Below are 15533 nucleotides of genomic sequence, written 5' to 3' on the forward strand. Positions count from 1 at the left end.
GCACAGTGGTGAGCATGTGAGTTGAAGGGCTAGCACTGTGGCTTTAGCAAATTAAGCTACTGCTTGTACTGCTGGTATGTCATATAGATTCTGATTTGAGACCCAGCTGCTCCACTTTCAAATGCCATATAGATTCTGGTTTAAGACCCAGCTACTCCACTTTCAATCCAGCTCCTTGCTAGTGTGCTTGGGAAATCAGCACAGGAAAGCACAACTTCTTGGCCATCTACACCCATGTGAGAGATCTGGTAGATGCTCCTGGCTCCTCCTGACTTTTCTTTGGCTCTTCCATGATTATTAGAAGAACCAGTGGATGAAAGGGATGAAAGATGTGTGTGTGTGTGCACATTTATACCAGAGAGATTTTTGGTATGAACGATTGCATGGCTTTCATTTTCCCCTCATTTTTCCATCTCTTCTACCAGCCTATACTCAATGTATTGACAGAACTATGCTGAAAAATGAGCCATTTTTAGAACAGAAGCAAAGGAATGACTTACTCCATGAGAAGACTCCCAACCATAAGGTCCCAGAAGGGAATGCCTGTAAGGTGTATGTGAGGAGACATGTATCAGGAATTTCAGCATTGGTAGATATGTCCATGTCCCACTCATCTGGGAGCAGCAGACATGTCCATCTTCAAGCTACCATGCAAACATGGACTGTGAGAATAACAGGGGTAATCATAGTATACTGATGACCTCATCCACTTCCTCAAATGTTCAGTAACTCACAGCAATGATGGAGAATGAACTTCCCTTCACCTCAGTGAGACAGCAGATTCGAGCTGCCGATTCTTGACAAACACTCCCAGACACATGACAAAGTAAACACAGTAGGTAGGTACACATTCTTTATTACTAGTTTGGATTGGAAAACTGGCAAAGGTTGATCTTGTTGAGGTAGGTGAGATATTTTGGGCAAACTTTGGGACACTGAATTTTCCCAAGAAAAGCACGATCCATAGACCGGTAACTCTGATGCATGTCTTTGATTACTGTTAACTAGAAAAGGACTAGGGCTGGGGGCTGAGCTTGGAACTACAGCCACCGACCCTGAACACACTTTTTTAAGGCAATCAGTGTTCTTTCTCAGGAAGCCGACCAGAGATGAGAAAAACAGCTTTCTGAATGAACAAATGAAGTCGCCAGAGGATTAGCCAAAATCCCACCTCACATTTGTGAGCCTGCTTTTCTGCTCGTTGGCTGCTGGTCATCTATCTCACTTGGACCAAACAGGGAAAACTTGTCATTCAAGTTCTTCCATATTGCCCCCAGAAGTGCAAAATGGACTTGGATGTTATTTCAATTGTTTGGTTTTTTTTCTCCCCAAAATAAATATAGATGCTATTTCAATTGATTTTGCCAAAAATAGATCAGAATGTTATTTTAATGCTTTTTTGAAATAAAAGGATCTGGTGGTTATTTCAATTGTTTTTTCCCAAGTCAATATTATAAGCAAAGCAAATAAGATGTCCTTGATCAAATTTACATTTCAATTTATGCTTTTGCCTGTCATCTAACAAGATTCACAAAGATGACTGTTATTTGTGCACCAGGAAATAATGTATACGTGGAGCTTCTAACACAAACTAGACTATAAATATTTGTTTAATGAATTAAATGAAATTAGTCGAATTTTGTATTACCTATGTAATTTAACACTGCAACCCTACCAATGCTTACATGTTCATCTCTTGTCCCAATGAATAAATAAAATTCTAAACAAACATATTTTTCTCCCTATCAAGTGACAACATATGTTTTTCTTTTAGTTTCCTATGGTCTTCTCAGTTCTTGAGATCTCACTGAATTGTGGGTCCATCCGAAACAAGGTTGTGTTTCTTTTGGATTTTGGGAGAACTTCTAACAGGACAGGTTCGGCTTCTTCAGCAACAAGCAGGTGTTGTAGGGCTGAGACTCAAAACAGGAACTCATCTATGAAATAAAAAGCAAACATGAAAATTACAGCAGTTTTCGATGGAGCATTGGTATTTTCAAAGAAGTTTCAGGAAACCATTTTTCCTCAGGATATTTTCATTCTTACTTACCTTCCTGAAATTAGTGTGTTTGTTTTGGAGCAACACACCCATTCTTAACCATTATACAGGATTTCCTGCATTTATAGCAGGATATGCGCCAGTAAAAGTTACTACTTTTACAGTAAGGACAGTCCCAATCCTTTAAACTGCTGTAGGCAGCAGCCTTACGATGGTAGAACTCAAGTACTCTTTTCCCTTTTGGTTGCTTAGCCTTCTGAGGCTGAGCCTGAGCCTGCTGTTTCTTTATAATTTTCTTCCCACCACAGTTCTTCTCACTCAGAGGAGTTGCCAGGGACTTCTCTACACGATCTTCCTTGGTATGACTTCTGCTGTGCCCAAAAGCGACCTTCCCCTGGGACATTATTGTATCTTTCTTCGGGTCAGGTTTACTGCTGACTTGCAGGGGGGCTATCCCATCAGAAAACTCGGAACTTTTCAAGTTGTGGCTACTATTCTGTCCAAGAGTGGCCGTCATCTGGGGCATCACCGGATCTTTCTTCTGGCCGAGGTGTCTGCTCGGTGCCCGGGGGGCAATCTCATTAGGCATCTGTGGATCTTTCTTTTGCCAAGAGCTATTGCTCTGGCCCAGCGGGGCTTTCCCCTGGCTATTCAGTAGATCGTTTTTCTGCGTATGACTGCTGCTCTGACTCAGTGAGGTTGTCTCTTGGGGCCTGATTGGATCTTTCTTTTGGTTATGGTTCATGTTATCTTCCATAGAGCCTCCTCCACTGGGCATCACTGGATCCTTCCTCTGGATGTGACTGCTGTTCTGTGCCATGGTGGCCATGCCCTGGGACATCACTGAATCTTTTTTCTGGGCAAGCTGGATGCTTGGTTCTAGGTGGATCACCACCTGTGGCTTTGTTGAATCATTCTCCTGGGCAGCACTGCTGCTCTGGCCCGGGGGAACTGTTTCCTGGCGGGTCTCTGGATCTTCCTTCTGGTTGAGGCTGCTGTTCACGCCCTTGGCAGCTGGCCCCTGAAGCATTACTACTAAATCTTTGTTTTCATCACTGTTGTTCTCTATGAGGGTGGCCATCCTGTGGGGCATCAATGGTTCTTTCTTGTCACGGCTGCTGCCCTGACCTGGGGAGCCCATCCGCTGGGACATTCCTGGATGGATGTTTGAGTCATGGTTGTTACTCTCCCCCTGAGGCATCAAGCCATGGGGCATTATTAGAACTTCTTTTTCAAGGATGCTGTTATCTCTCAAGCAGGCTGTCCCAAGGGGACACACAGGATCTTCCTCTTGACTATGACAATGATGTATACTGTCCCCCAAGAAATTTTCAGGATATTTATACTGGCCTTGGCCATTTGGGTCACATAGCTGTGCCATTACATCTGGGGACCCCTGGGTAGCCCACAAGCCAGATGGAAAGCTCTTTTCTGGATGGAATTGGGAAGCACTTTCTGCCTGTGATGCCAATGTTCCCATTGCACCTGCCGGTTTTACTCCTGGAGCTGGTATAGGTGTTGAGCATGTCAAGCCCATTGACAACAGTGCATGACTTGAATGTGGATGTGACAGTGAAATTGGCAGAGAAGGCTGTACTGCCTGAAACCAAGGGCTTGTTGTTGGCATGTAGAGCAAAGTCTCAGGCACTGGTATTTGGGCCTCCAGATTTGGTACTCCTTCTGCCCCCACGGACACAGCTTCCTTTGGGTCTTCACCCAAGCACCATGGCACACCTCCAAGCTGTTCAGCTCCCAAATCTCCTACAACCTCCTGGGACAGCAGGTAAGTCTGTGTAGCCTTCTCAGCCCGCAGCAGCCTCCAGCGCATCAGGTCGCGCTCACTCAGTGTCTGCTGCAAGATGGCCTGTGTGGAACGTAGCTGTGCAGCCAAAGAGTCGCGCTCCTCTCGCAGATGCTTCAGTTCAGAGGCCAGAGTCCAGGATGCTGCCTGGCGGTCCTCTAACTGCTGCTGCAGTTGCTGGAGAGTGAGCATTTGCTGTTCCCTCTGCCTCTCGGCAGCTCGCACGCCCAGGGCCAGAGCGCTCCAGGCACAGGCCCGCTTGAGGGTTCGTGGTACCTGCGGGTCCACCAGGACGGCCTGAAGCCGGTCTTCTACCTCTGTCCACGGTCGCAAGCGGAAGGCCATGTAGAAGTCTGGGCCGCCGCCATTCATGAGGACTTCGTTGTTGACAAAGCGGATGACTTCATTATGGCGGAAGCCGCTGGCGTGGTCGCCGAAGTCTACAGCCATGGCTGCCACGGGAGGCCTTCTGAAGTGCCACTGCGGCTGGGACTAGCAGCAGCCGCTGCCAACCAGCCTACCTGCCGCCTCACACCTCAGTCCTCCCCCATTCTTGGCCACATACTCGGCCTCTTCGCCCCACTTTGCTGATTTCTCAGCTAGAGAAAGACCATCCACTCAACACGCCAACGGTCGCTGGCGAATGCCTGAGTGACGCCAGCGTCACAGAGAGCAGAGCGTCGCGCGCAAGGTCTGCTGGGAGAGCCTCGCGTGCCACAGCGCCACCTACAGGCAGGACTGACTCAGTACCAGTGCCGGAGGCTGCAGTGAGCAACCTGGGCCATATGTGCCGTAGGAGGTTGGGGATAGAGGGTGTAGAGCCACTGAGAGTGTTGCTCCCACACTCACGGAAGAGAATGAGACTTTCAACACACACACTTGGTTGGAGTTGGAAGAGTGGGTCAGAGGAGGCTAAAGAATTTATGGGCAAGTGGGTATCGGCAGGAGGAAGGGTGAGCTGCAGCTAGGCAGAGGGGACTAGGTTGTAAAGGGAGATGAACAGTATGGAAGCTGGGGAAATGGTCAAAACTCAAGATGAGAAGAAAGTGCAGCTTTGAGACAGATGTGGGCTTATCCAGCTGCTGCGGGGAAGTTGGTAGGGCAGAAGTGGAACTCAGACTCAGATATGCTTTCTGTACACACATAAAATCAAAGTCTGGCAGTTGGAAATTACAAGGCCTGAAAAGTGAAAGCCTGGCAAGCCACGCTGGAAAGGACACCACTGCATGGACCGAGTGCAGAGTGTTGTTAGCCAAACACACGGGACATAGCAAGTGAGCTATACAAGATGCCTTTATTCCAGCGAGAGACGTAGTGCTGAGGCAGAGAGAAGGTGACATCAGAGCAGAGAGAGACAAACCGACAAAGAGTAGAACAGAGGATGAGAAGAGCAGAGACAGCAAGAGGAAGAGAGAGGGAAGAACAGAGACAGAGCACAAGGAGAGAAACAGACAAATAGCAAAGCAGAGAAGAGAAGAACTGAGAGACAGAGAGAGAACAAAGGGGAGAGGCATCTTTTATGGCCTTGGGATGGAGGGGAGGAAGTGTGGGATCAAGGATTGGCGGATGCAGCTGTAGGTAGACCCAGAAATATACGCCTCAAGGGATTGGTGGAGCACACAGTTTAAACCTGAAAGTCACTAAGCTTGATTAGGTAAGTGTGCCTAAAGGGGGTTGAAAGCTAGGAGGTTTTACGCTAGTGCTGGGTAACCAGGTATTCAAGGGCACTGAGGAGACCTAGAGGATTGAAGACAGTCCTGGGTATGCAAGCATGCAGCGCATTCAAGGTGGCACTGAGTCCAGGACTGTGGGTTCAATCCTCAGAGTCCCTCCTTACAAAGAAGAAAGGAAAATCAGACACCAGAGGCATTCTTAGAAGTTGGGAAAGACAGTAAGCTGCAAAAGCAGGCATGACCTGCCGAAAGGAGGATAAGACCTTTCAGAACAGCATTCTAGACTGACATGCTCTGGCTGATGAAGAGATACTGTTGGTGATGAAGCCAGGTAGACTTGAATCCGAAAAGGGTGCAGTACTGCTGCCTAACCACTGTCTACAATGCCAGCAGTCTGTGTAAGCATCCAATCTAGCCCCCTTAAGTGACCCTGGGAAAGCAGCAGACAGTGATTTAAGTGCTGGGGTCCCTGCCATGGCATGTGGGAGACCTGGAAGTTCCTAATTGCAGCCATTTGGAAAGTAAGCCAGCAGATGGAAAAAAATCTTGCAGTCCAGCTCTGTCTCTCCCTCTCTCTTTCTCTAACGCTGGCACTGATATAAGTAAATCTTTTAAAAGACACAGAAAAAGAAAGTAAATTCTAGTGGGGATAAATATCTAGAATGCTTCTGAAGGTTTTGCAAAGCTAACAAGCTAGAGACCAGTTATTGTGCAGCTTAAGACACCTCCTGAGACATAGGCATCCCATATAGAAAGGGTTTGAATCCCAGCTGCTCTACTTCCAAGCCAACATTCTGTTAAAGCTCGTGGGAAAGCAGTGGAAGGTGGCCCAATTACCTTTGTCCCAGCCACCCACGTAGGAGACCCAGATAGATTTCCAGGCTCCTGATTTTAACTTGGCCTAGCCCCAATCATTTTGGCCATTTTGGAGAGTAAACCACCAGATGGAAGATCTCTATCTCTGGCTCAGTCTTTCTTTAACTGTCTCTTTCAAATAAAATAAATAAATTACAAAAAAAAAACCCACCCACACACACAAAAACAGTCTTCCATCCGCTGGTCCACACCCCAAATAGCTGTAGTGGTCAGAGCTGAACTTGTAGAAGCTGGGGGCAGGAGCTTCTTCCAGGTCTCTTACATGTGTGTGGCAGGGGTGGCAGGGGGCAAGGCGTTGGGCCATCTTCTGCTGCTTTCCCAGACCATATGCATAGATCTGGATTGGAAGCAGAACAGCCATGACATAAACTGGAACCAGTGTGGGATACTGGCACCACAGTATAGAAGATTAACTCAGTGTGTCACAGCACTGGCCCCATGAAGGGGGTTTTAAGTCACAAAGTAGAGCAACTAACTGACTGCTCTTTGCTCAGCTCCGTGTTATAGTTGTCATTAGCCATCCTGTCTTCAAGTTTCCTGCATAATTCCTGCCTCACTCTTATAGGACAAATTTTCTCAACATTAAAATTAAATGTGTCACTTGTGAATTGGAACCTAGCTCCTTCCATCTTCTTGGGAAGTTCAATGAAATTCTCTCCCCTGCCATCTTTTCAACCTTTTCATCTTTGTTGCTTCCTTTCCCATCTTGATGAGAGCATGTTGGAGTGTCTTCCACGCTGTGTAGTGTTCTTTCCATTTCTGATACCTTAATTTACACCCATGAAACCACAAAAAATATTCTAGGGTCACAGACCAGTAATTCAAGTTTCTTTTAACTTGGCCTTTCTGTAGCATTTGACTCCTTTTGAACATACCGTTTTTGAAATGCAATCCTCCATATTCTTCTGTAACATTGAGCTGATTTTATTTTCATCCTGTGTCTCTGGCTTCCCCGTCTTAGTTTTATTTTACTGACTGCTCTGTCTCCATTCACTCCTTCAATCCTAGAATCTCCCTGAGTTTCACTGTCAGAGCCCTCAGACCTGCGACACTCTTCTTCATTCCCAATACTCTGTATGTTTGATCGCATCTGTTAATTGCTTCAAGACTATCTAAGCTCTATTACCAATCCGGCTTTCTACCTCAAAGTCACACTCACTTAAGAAACAGCACAACAACCCTCATCAGGAACATAGTCTATTCTCCACTAGCTTCAAACTCACCAGTGCTATTTTGAACTAATGGCTTGCCAAGTTTCTCAATATTTTAGAGGACCCAGTTTACAGTGAGTGGTTATAAACATGAAAGAAAAATGTACTCTTTCCCCTCCCACTTATCTGTGGGAGATGCATTCTAACACCCCCAGTAGGTGCCTGAAACTGAGTAGTATCAAAGTTCATATATACAAAGTTCATATTTTCTATAAATATACTAATTTTTAATGTTATTTCCATCTTAACTATACATAATACCAAAAAGTGTGCTGCTCGAGGCACAAATGCAAAATTAACATGAATTTCTTTGCTGTTTTTGCAATTTCATTGATAGAAGATTCATTCTTAGCATCTCAACAACTTTAAGTTAAGAACTTTCATTTTATCCCTTAAATGAAGTATTTTATGGCTTCTCGTTGGCATATTCAAAATTGGCAGGATCACTATTCATATACTTCAAGGCTTTGATTAATTCAACTAAGTGTTATAAACACAAACACTGCAATATGTTGATAGATGATCTGATGATCCTAATGGCTCCTAAGTAACTTGAACAAGTAGTATATATAACATGCATGTGCTAGACAAAAGGGTGGTTTCTGCTCTGGACAGAATAGGGCAATGTGAAATTCCATCACACTACTCAAAATGAACTGTAATTTATGAATTTTTTAAATTTTTATTTTATTTATAAGGCAGAAGAGGAGAGAGAGAGAGATCTCCCCCAAATATCTGAAACAACCATAATGGAGCCAGGTGGAAGGGAGGAGCCCAAAACATAATCCAGATTTCTCACATGTGTGGCAGGGACCCAAGTACTTCAGCTATAATCTGATACCTCCCAGGGAATGCATTAGCTGGAAGTAACTCATTCATTAGTATGAATTAGGAGCAAAGGAGCAGGGACTCAAGCCATGTACTCTAATATGGGATGTGAGTACCCCAAGTGGTGATGTAGTAATTGTGCCCACCACCATGAATTATATATTTGTGCAATTTTACATTTTGTACTTTGGGATGGAAGCTGACAATAGGCAACTGAAACAACTTAAAGTGTAACTGGATTGGAGGGCTGTTCTATAAATAATTATATTATCTAAAATATTATCATGAAGGAAGTGGGATTTTAAAAATGGGTAGTCTTTAGATGAGGATGGTGAGGATGTAAAGAAATGTGAAACTAATACAACTAACAAAATATATTTGTCTGTTGTTTAAATTGGCTGCTTGACCAAGATTTGTACCTTATTTCATAGGACAATTGCTTCTTGTGCTCTCAGTCTATTGTGTTTTTAGAACCTGGCATCTGGTCCCCACCTACCCACCTTCTACGTTGCAGTTATTTCCACGGATGCTCTTTGCGAGAGCTACACATCTGATACCACCAAGGAGGCACCATGTGTGTACTGGCATTTGTGTTATTTCCAGGATCTATGTTGCCTTCTGGATGCTACAGGCATCATCTGCTTCTGATCAGAAACAAAGCATATTCGGCACATGAAAGTGATAACAGCAAACTTGTTGGGAAGTACAATATTCTACTCAGAGTACATACAAAAATGAAAATGTTTGTTAGGATATCATGGTGAAGGTGAGTTATTGTTTACGTAACAGTATATTCCAATCCAATGTATTTCTCTATATTGCAAGGCAGATAACAGCTTTCCCTGAAAATAATGATTTCATACTTGGACAAGTTCAACTTGGTAAATTTGGAATAAATCTTGTATAAAGAACGGCACTTTGTTGCTAGACATATTAAAAACACTGAATTGTAAGAGTAGCAGTTGTTAATACTACCAGCTCTAATCCTCGAATTGGCACTATTACATATTAAATGAAGGTACTAATTATTCTATTTAAATTAAAACTTAAGTTCACTGATGATCTTTATTCTAGTTGTGTACTCATAAGCAATAATAATGGTGCTAATAAAAGGCTTCCCCTTCGAGTAATAAATAACAAACCATTTAGTATTTGCTCTGCAGTAGGTGCTAGGCACGCTTTGTGTGCATTGATACAATTATTAGAACAATATGAGTTAAGTAAACAATGTTACTACCATTTCTTAAATAAGTAAATTGGGGCTTGAAATACTTCAGAAAATGTTAAAGGGAGCTACAACTAATACGTGGCGAAGCCAAGAACTGATACCTGATTTCTAAGCATGAAACCCATAATTCTCACATTAAACTTTACTGCCCATAGTCACTTATTATCTTAGAACTGAGACCTAAACTAAGAAAATCAACAGACAATAAATGTGATGATAAGTGTATACCAATTATAATGATAGATAAAATATCTTTCAATACAAAATCAAGAAGTAAGCTTGGCTATAACCTATTAGGAGGCTGAAATGTATCTTAAAATGAGTGAAATGAAAAGGAGGTATCTGGCTGAAACACTGAAAGTAAGAATCACAAAGCAAAACTGAAACTGACAGTGCAAAACTATCCAATGAAGAGGATGCTCTAATAATGGCTGGGAACATTTTGGTTTCCTGGTACAATCTGTTGATGTAGTGATGAAAGAGACATTAGGTCACAAAGGTTTCATGGCAAAACTCCATAGAAATCATCCACCCAGTTACGTAGCATTATAGATTGACCTGTCTCCTGACGATTATTTAAATTTCAGTATAACTTACATATGTGGGGCAAATTCCTTGATCATTGTCTTCTGGGTAATGTTTGCTTGACAGTCATGCATATCATTGTAAATACATTTATTCAAAGTTTATACATTGATCTTTTTAAATGTCATTATATTGGTGTATGCTGTCTTGGAGAAATTGGTAACATCTGAGTATCTGACCAGTTTCAGCATGTGATGCACAGAGCTGAGGAGCAGATCCTGGAAGGAGGTATCCACACTAAAGTGCTTCCACTCTGGGTGACTAACCTATCTCATTTTTCACAAAGCCAGTTTTACCTAGTTAGAGTTGAGAAGGTAATACATAAAAATTTCTGGAAGATTCAGATATACAGTACCATTCAAAACATTCCGTGTGGTATGAGAGACATACATGATTTTTGAAGGTACAAACAGTGACATTTGTATTTTCTAACAATGGTTTGCATGTTCTATTACTTCCAACAGTCCTTTAAAAATGATTCTCCATCAAAATGTACTATTTGATGGGCTCTGCATGGTAGCCTAGCAGCTAAAGTCATTGCTTTGAACACACTGGGATCCCATAGGGGCACCTATTCTTATTCCGGCAGCCCCTGCTTCCCATCCAGCTTCCTGCTGGTGGCCTGGGAAAGCCGTGGAGGACAGCCCAAAGTCTCGGGACCCTGAACCTACATGGGAGACCCGGAAGAGGCTCCAGGCTCCTGGGTTTAGATTGGCTCAGCACCGGCCGCTGCGGCCGCTTGGGGAGTGAATCAGCAGACAAAAGATCTTCCTCTATGTCTCTCCTCCTCTATATACATCTGACTTTGCAATAAAAATAAATAAATCTTTAAAAAATATATATACTACTTGAAAAATAGACCTTCTATAACTAATTAGCATTACACTTAATTGTAGATGACTGGGCTAGAACAGTATCTATTTTAGGCCACTTATTTTGACTGTCATTTCTCAAAATTGTGGTGACAAACTTTATTTTCTATTTTTTGTATTCAAATTTAGTGAACTAGGTTTAATATTTTCTATTCAATTTCTTTTGTTCAGTTGTTTTCCCTCTCAGTGTTTGCTGTGAGAGAGCTAGAAATGTTGAAATGTTCTTGGATTGCACTTTAATGGGAAAATTAGGATGCAGCTATATGCCCTCATCCTCATTGGTGTATGCCGGTAGGGCAAATAATGAGTAATTTAGTATCAACACAGCCCACCTTACAAATGGTTCTGTGGGAAAATATGATAAGAACAAACAAGACATAACTTATTCTCTATCAACTTCGCAGGTTAATAATGACACTGCACAACAAACATTCTTCTTTTTTTAAGGAAAAATTACTTATTTGATAGGCAGAGTAAAAGATTGTGGGAAAAACATCTTTCATCCACTGTCTACCCTCAACTGTCTGCAACAGCTGAAATGAGCTAGGCTGGAGCCGGAAGCCTGGAATTCCATCCTAGTCTCAAAAGCAGAACAGCCAAGGCTTCCATCTGGTGTTTCACTCTGGGATGCTGGCTTTCTAGGTGGTGGCTTGACCCACTACATCCCAGAACCACAAGAATATGCAAATCACAAAATGATCTCCATAATTTAATAGCATGTTTTTTTTAATGTGTGTTTTTATTTTGAAATTCTGGTTCTCTTCCACCTAGTCTATTCAAAGAAACGGAAGACAATATCATTCTATTGATCTTAAATATGATTTACTTGGGTTCCAACTCAACCTTCAGTTCCCTGGATTCCAGATCTCATGCCCACTGTTTTACCACAACAGATCTTCCCAAAGTCACAAACTATTTCCTAATGGTAAGAACCAAGGTATCAATTTTCAATCCTTGCTTTATTGAAACTCTCCACTATACTCAGCACTAACAATCACTTCCACTCTCTGGTTCTTAAAATTCTCCACTTTTTTTATCCTAAGGACATCAAATACTTATAGTTAATAAAACATATCTCCAGCTATTGGGTTTTGGGGATTTTTGTTTGTTTGTCTGTTTGTTTGTTTTGAGAGGTTTTATCACCATGCTCGCTCAAATATTGCTGTACTCCAGAGACTATTGCTACTTGATAAGTGATATTTCTCTCCAGATGATCAAATTCTTGCTCTAGGTCTCAAAAAATACGATTTGTATGCTGATAATGCCTACACTTATAACTCTAACCTGTGCCTCTCATTCAGGCCAGAGTCTTGTACATGCAGCATTCCTGATATTTTAAACAGACCTTAATGTCCCAAACTAAATTCATCTCTCAGTTGCATAACACATTCTCTCCTGTAGATATCTACAACCTATTGCCATTAAGTTCTCAATCACCAAATCTAGAAACTTTAAAGTTTTATGAGTCTTCTTTCTGTCCCCTTTCTCTATCCTTATAGCCAGTTGGAGACTGTCATCCTTAATATCCCTTGGGTTTCTCATCACTTTAATGTCTACATTATCATTGTCCAAGTCAGTTTCATCATTTGCCTGGACAAAGAAAAGGCAACAAAAAACAACATGTCTGTGCATCAGAATCTGCCCTCCTCTAGGGAGATTTCAAGGACAGGGGCAGAAAAATATTTATGTAGCAATAATTCTTGGATAGGAATTAGGAAAAAATAGGGAATAAAATGCATGTGAAACTTCATGCTGTAACCTAAAATTCTTTATAAAAAGTTAAGAAAATAAATTTTACATAAGGTTAGAAAGCATTGCTTAGCAAAGTGCATGTTGTTGGCTAGTATGTGCTTCATGTCACATTCCTCTCCCTCTGCCTTATTATTTAGCCACCATCTCACCACTGTTGAATGAGAAATAAAATGTGGAAATAAAATGAAAAAGATAAGACCAGAAGACCTCTTTCACAAGAACATAGCAGCTGACCATAGCAATTGAGAGAAAGCAATGAATCACGAAAAGAAACAGAAAAAAAAGAAAAAATGGAAATGGAAATAGGAACAAGTTCAAAATGCAGGTGGTTAGCAATATTAAATGACACAGAAAATGACAGCAAAAAAAAAAAAGCTTATTCAATGTCTGAATTTGCTAGAAACAGTGACTAAGCTCGTTACCGCATTGTTTACATGCCTCATGATTGATCCTATATTGGCTTTTCCAATTTCTCATGCCCATTTCTCTATCAAATGCTACAAACAAGCACAATGTTGATTTGCTTGCAGTCTGCCCCGCATTCCTTCTTGTTTCTCATGCTCACTGGGCTTTGTTATGCAATATTCTCTGTCTGGTTCTTAACCCTCTTCGCCCATTTAAATTCTAATCACAATTCAATGTTAAGTATCAGTGTCAATGTATCCAGAAATCACTCCCTAACATATCCAGATCAGGATTTTTTCTACTATTGTATTAACTATCTTATCCAGCACAGTACTTATTAAGCAATGTATATCTATTAAATTCAGTAGTCTGAAATGGTAACCTATATTCATTAAACACAGATATTTAATGAACAGCTTTTAACTCTCCTGGTCCTTTCCCATATATTGTCAAATATTCAGTTTCCACATTTTCTTGTTAAACAGGTCTATTCTTTATTGTCTGCTCTTTAATATCTCTGCTCATCAATCATCCTGGTTACTTATAGCTTAAGTTTATATATTTTTTCCAGTTCAAACATACCTTCTAGAAATGTGGTCAATTCCTTAGTTTTGAATAGAAATTTGAATATTGTATGTTATGTTAATGTACAACATTACAGTGTTCATTATTTTCTTGAATTTTTTGTCCATAATAGCATGCTAGTTTGAAGTTAAGACAATTGTATATTCAACAAATGTTTAAGAAGTGTCTCTGAGCTAGGAAGTGAAGACACAGTACAAAAAATGGTGATGACTAAAGCAAAGGTATTTACTTTCATGGAATTTGTAACTTGTTTAGGAGAAGGAAGATGTAGACAAACAAAAAAGCCAAAAGGGGGGGAAATGTATGCCAAGTGCTGTACAGAAAATAAAAAAGGAGGACGTCCACCAGAGACCAGCTCCGGCTGACTCAAGAGCTTACAAAGTATGCGTGGATCAGCGAGACGATAATAAGAGACAAGACATGGACCACTATGGCATGAGCAACTCAGAAAAGTTGCCTTCTTTATTTATACACAAATCATCACAAGCTTTTGCACAATATCCAATTGTTTCATTTTTACTTCATTATAAAAGGATGATTACAAAATCAATCCTAAAAGGCATTAGTATTATCTTACTTCAGAAAAAATATTTTCGCCAAGCTATTACTCATTCAAACTTGCAGTGACCTGGCCGAAGCCAGGAACTCCACGGCAGGTAGCACATAGTAACATCGTGGCTTACTTATATCCAAAACCAATTTTCACTAAAGATAAACTAACTAATATTACTTAAAATATTAAGAGTAGAGAATTAAAAGAAAAAGCTCATAAATGAAAGGAATTTATAAAAGCACATAACATAGATTCTTTATTAAATCTTATAATCAATCATGTATTAATTACCGTCACCTTCACCTAGTGCTGATTCAGTTGTTTTTTGTTCTTAGTGCTGATTTAATTGTTTTTTTGTTCTTTTGTTAAAGGGCAGTGAAAGGGATCAGGGCAACTCAGCCAATCTACAAACTGAGGGCTATTACAAGAAGCTTCTTTTTATCTTTATAAACTGTTTTCTTTCCCTAACTATAAGTGCCAGTATAACGTAGAAATTTTAAGCCATTTGGGGGTGGGTTCACATTTGTCTGTCTTTAGAAGATGCCCCATATACTTTCTGCTTTCGGCGGTAAGAAACCAAAATATGCCATATCATGTGTTGTAACAGTTTGAGGCACATGGCAAACAAACTCTTTGTGCTGCCACGATTGCAATCTGTTCCAAGCTATTATCAAGCCATTCCTTAAGAAAAACATTGCCTATATTAGTGCAAGCTCCAGGACAAAGGTGGGTGCCATAACAGGATGTTTGGATACATTGTGGGCTCGATTGTACTGTTGCATGCTTTTAGCTGTGTGTCATTGCCTTACATCACTAAAGATGTTTTTATCATAACATGACTGATCAGTTTGAGGTGTTATACCAATTACAGGAATCATTTCACATTAGCAGAAAAACAACAACAACACCCTCGGAAGAATTCTGTGGAACATCAGAAAGTTGATTGAGTGTCCAAACAATGGGGTGAGCCAGCAATGAGGTGACCAGAGACATTCTGCTGGGCCTTGCCACGCAGCCAGAAACTCCCGTAGCCTTGCTAACCAAGGAGCAGTGCATGGCTTCCCACAAATGTCAAAAAAAAAAAAAATCTTTGCATGCTCAAAGAGGGTATTCTAGACAGACTTACAGCTCTTTTTTTTATGGATTTAATTATGAAACAATAAAC

The 15533-nt window shown here is 41.3% G+C and overlaps 1 protein-coding gene across 1 annotated transcript; it reads right to left on the reverse strand.

Annotated features, from left to right (window-relative positions):
- Nucleotides 1-2060: 2060 nt before the first annotated feature.
- TEX13C (TEX13 family member C) lies at nucleotides 2061-4250 on the reverse strand. Its single transcript, XM_041000070.1, has one exon. The coding sequence runs from the start codon at nucleotides 4248-4250 to the stop codon at nucleotides 2061-2063; it is 2190 nt and encodes a 729-aa protein (XP_040856004.1).
- Nucleotides 4251-15533: the final 11283 nt, after the last annotated feature.

This window comes from Ochotona curzoniae, unplaced genomic scaffold (genome assembly GCF_017591425.1).
Source record: "Ochotona curzoniae isolate NIBS_2020 unplaced genomic scaffold, NIBS_Ocur_1.0 scaffold_1852, whole genome shotgun sequence".
NCBI classification, from domain to species: Eukaryota; Metazoa; Chordata; class Mammalia; order Lagomorpha; family Ochotonidae; genus Ochotona; species Ochotona curzoniae.

Coding starts and splice junctions, on each gene's coding strand:
- TEX13C (XM_041000070.1), bottom strand. CDS start 4,250: ATGGCTGTAGACTTCGGCGACCACGCCAGCGGCTTCCGCCATAATGAA.